Below are 1,908 nucleotides of genomic sequence, written 5' to 3'. Positions count from 1 at the left end.
TAAACACGTAACATCCGCCCCGCCCCCTATCCAATCAGAAACCTTCCCTGCCCCAAACTTTGTGCAGACCCGAATACAGGCGATTAAAAGGCGATTAAACTGATCTCTGTGTAAACCCTCATTCAGAATGAATATTTCTCATGAAAACTACCTGGAAAGACTTTAATTCATGATGATTTCATTCAGATTTATTTCATTCTGAATGAGAAGCCATCATGTAACCACACCCTGTGAATCAATTAGTGTCTCTGTGTCTGATGGGAACAACAGGTAATGAAATGTGTCCAGTTCTGACAGAGAGTGCTGCAGCACTGAAACAGGAAGTGATGTAACCACTCTGTCCACTGACAGGCTCTGATTGTGTCTGAGAGCATGATGAAGGATCTCTACAGAGACAGAGCTTTGAGTTTAGCCAGAAACAGCCCCAAAATCAGTCAGTGTGACCTCACGTGTGGTTCACACACTAATTCTGACCAAACTTGACACAAATGTCTAACAGGATAAAATAATGAAGGTCAAAAGGTCAAAGGTCAGCTTGACTGTGACATCATCATGTTTTAACGTCATATCTCAGGAACAGAAGGGGAGACATTTGGTCAGATACTGAATTGTCTAATCTTGTGTGTTGTATTTGCAGGGCCGGTCTCCGGTGGATCTGTCCTCGGCGTCCTCTGTGGCTCAGCTGGAGTCTCTGGGTCTGGACGTCCTGAAGGAGGAACTGGTGTCTCGAGGTTTGAAATGCGGGGGAACACTGACGGAGCGTGCCGCCCGGCTTTTCTCCATCAGAGGGCTGACTCGAGATCAGATTGACCCGACGCTACTCGCCAAACCGGCCAAGACAAAAAGGAAGTGACGAGGTCACAGCAGAGGCGAATTAAAGGAGCAGTCCAGCTTTTTCCATCTTACTCAAAAGTCCTCGTTACTGTTCGTCGTCAGTCAGTCGAGTTTCTGTATTTGAGCTTTTTTTGTTTTTAAACAGTTTTGAGTTCTGTTCACAGAACTCAGGTAGATGTTAACGTGGGGTTTAATAGCTTTTATAATTTTGAGCTTCACTCTGCAGACGGATCTTTTCTTAATTGTTTTGTCTGATTGGACTGAACTTTATTAGCAGCAAAGACAAAAACACTGTTGGTTTATGAATTCGTCTAATCAGAAGGCAGGATTACTGTATTAGTTTGATCAGCAGCTGTGACTTGTGTAAAAATCTCATTCACTTGTTAATCAGCTTCAAGTTTCTTTTGTTTATGAAAGTTTCTTTTTATTAAATTGTTTCTGAAACAAAAAACAGCTGTTGTTCTTTTTTCAGGACTTTAAAGGAACATTTATGTTTGTGAGCGCATAAATCACAGCAGGAGTTTTCCCGTTAAACCACGAAGTGGCTCATCTAAATGTTACCAGCTGAGCTTTGTGCGTCCAAAATGAAGACCACAGGAAGTGACATCATTGATGATCCAAACACAAACAAAATGTTTCATCATTTAAGTTAAATAATCACATTTTACATCCATCAGTTCAGTCTGTTGAGCTTCCTGTCAGCAGGCTTCCTGTTAGCAGCAAAGGTTGCTGGGACGTGGTGTTTAGAAGCCGGGGTCCCAGGTAGTGACCTGTGGAGCCTCCAGCTCCTCGAAACAAACTATGACATCGCCAGATCTGAAGTCGACCTCAGTGTCAGCTGACAGACCGCACTCCATCCCCGACTTCACCGTCTGAACATCGTCCTTGTGGTGCTTCAACGCCACCAGAGAACCTGCAGGAAACAGACACAGAATGTCACAGCAACATCACAAGGAAGTCAGGAAACAAAAAGAATATGGCACTGACATTAAAGAAATGTCAGAGGAACGTCAAAGTGAAGACAGACACATCAGAAAACAAAACGTTATTAAAAGTCATAGTATAGTATGATTT

General features: G+C 43.0%; 2 protein-coding genes across 2 annotated transcripts in view; one reads left to right on the top strand and one right to left on the bottom strand.

The window, feature by feature from the left end:
- Nucleotides 1-1,285, top strand: part of sde2 (SDE2 telomere maintenance homolog (S. pombe)) — an 11,054-nt gene extending 9,769 nt beyond the window's left edge. Inside the window, exon 8 of the mRNA XM_050044950.1 lies at nt 638-1,285. Coding sequence (XP_049900907.1) covers nt 638-853 — 216 coding nt within the window. The 3' untranslated portion in view covers nt 854-1,285. The remainder of the gene's footprint in view (nt 1-637) is intronic.
- Nucleotides 1,286-1,434: 149 nt separating this feature from the next.
- The window catches only part of mtif2 (mitochondrial translational initiation factor 2), a 21,740-nt gene continuing 21,266 nt past the window's right edge, over nt 1,435-1,908 (bottom strand). The window contains exon 14 of the mRNA XM_050043462.1: nt 1,435-1,747. Coding sequence (XP_049899419.1) covers nt 1,578-1,747 — 170 coding nt within the window. The 3' untranslated portion in view covers nt 1,435-1,577. The remainder of the gene's footprint in view (nt 1,748-1,908) is intronic.

The sequence above is a fragment of the Epinephelus moara genome, chromosome 5 (genome assembly GCF_006386435.1).
Source record: "Epinephelus moara isolate mb chromosome 5, YSFRI_EMoa_1.0, whole genome shotgun sequence".
NCBI classification, from domain to species: Eukaryota; Metazoa; Chordata; class Actinopteri; order Perciformes; family Serranidae; genus Epinephelus; species Epinephelus moara.
Note: the sequence above shows the minus strand (reverse complement) of the source record. Positions and strands in the feature narration are given on the sequence as shown.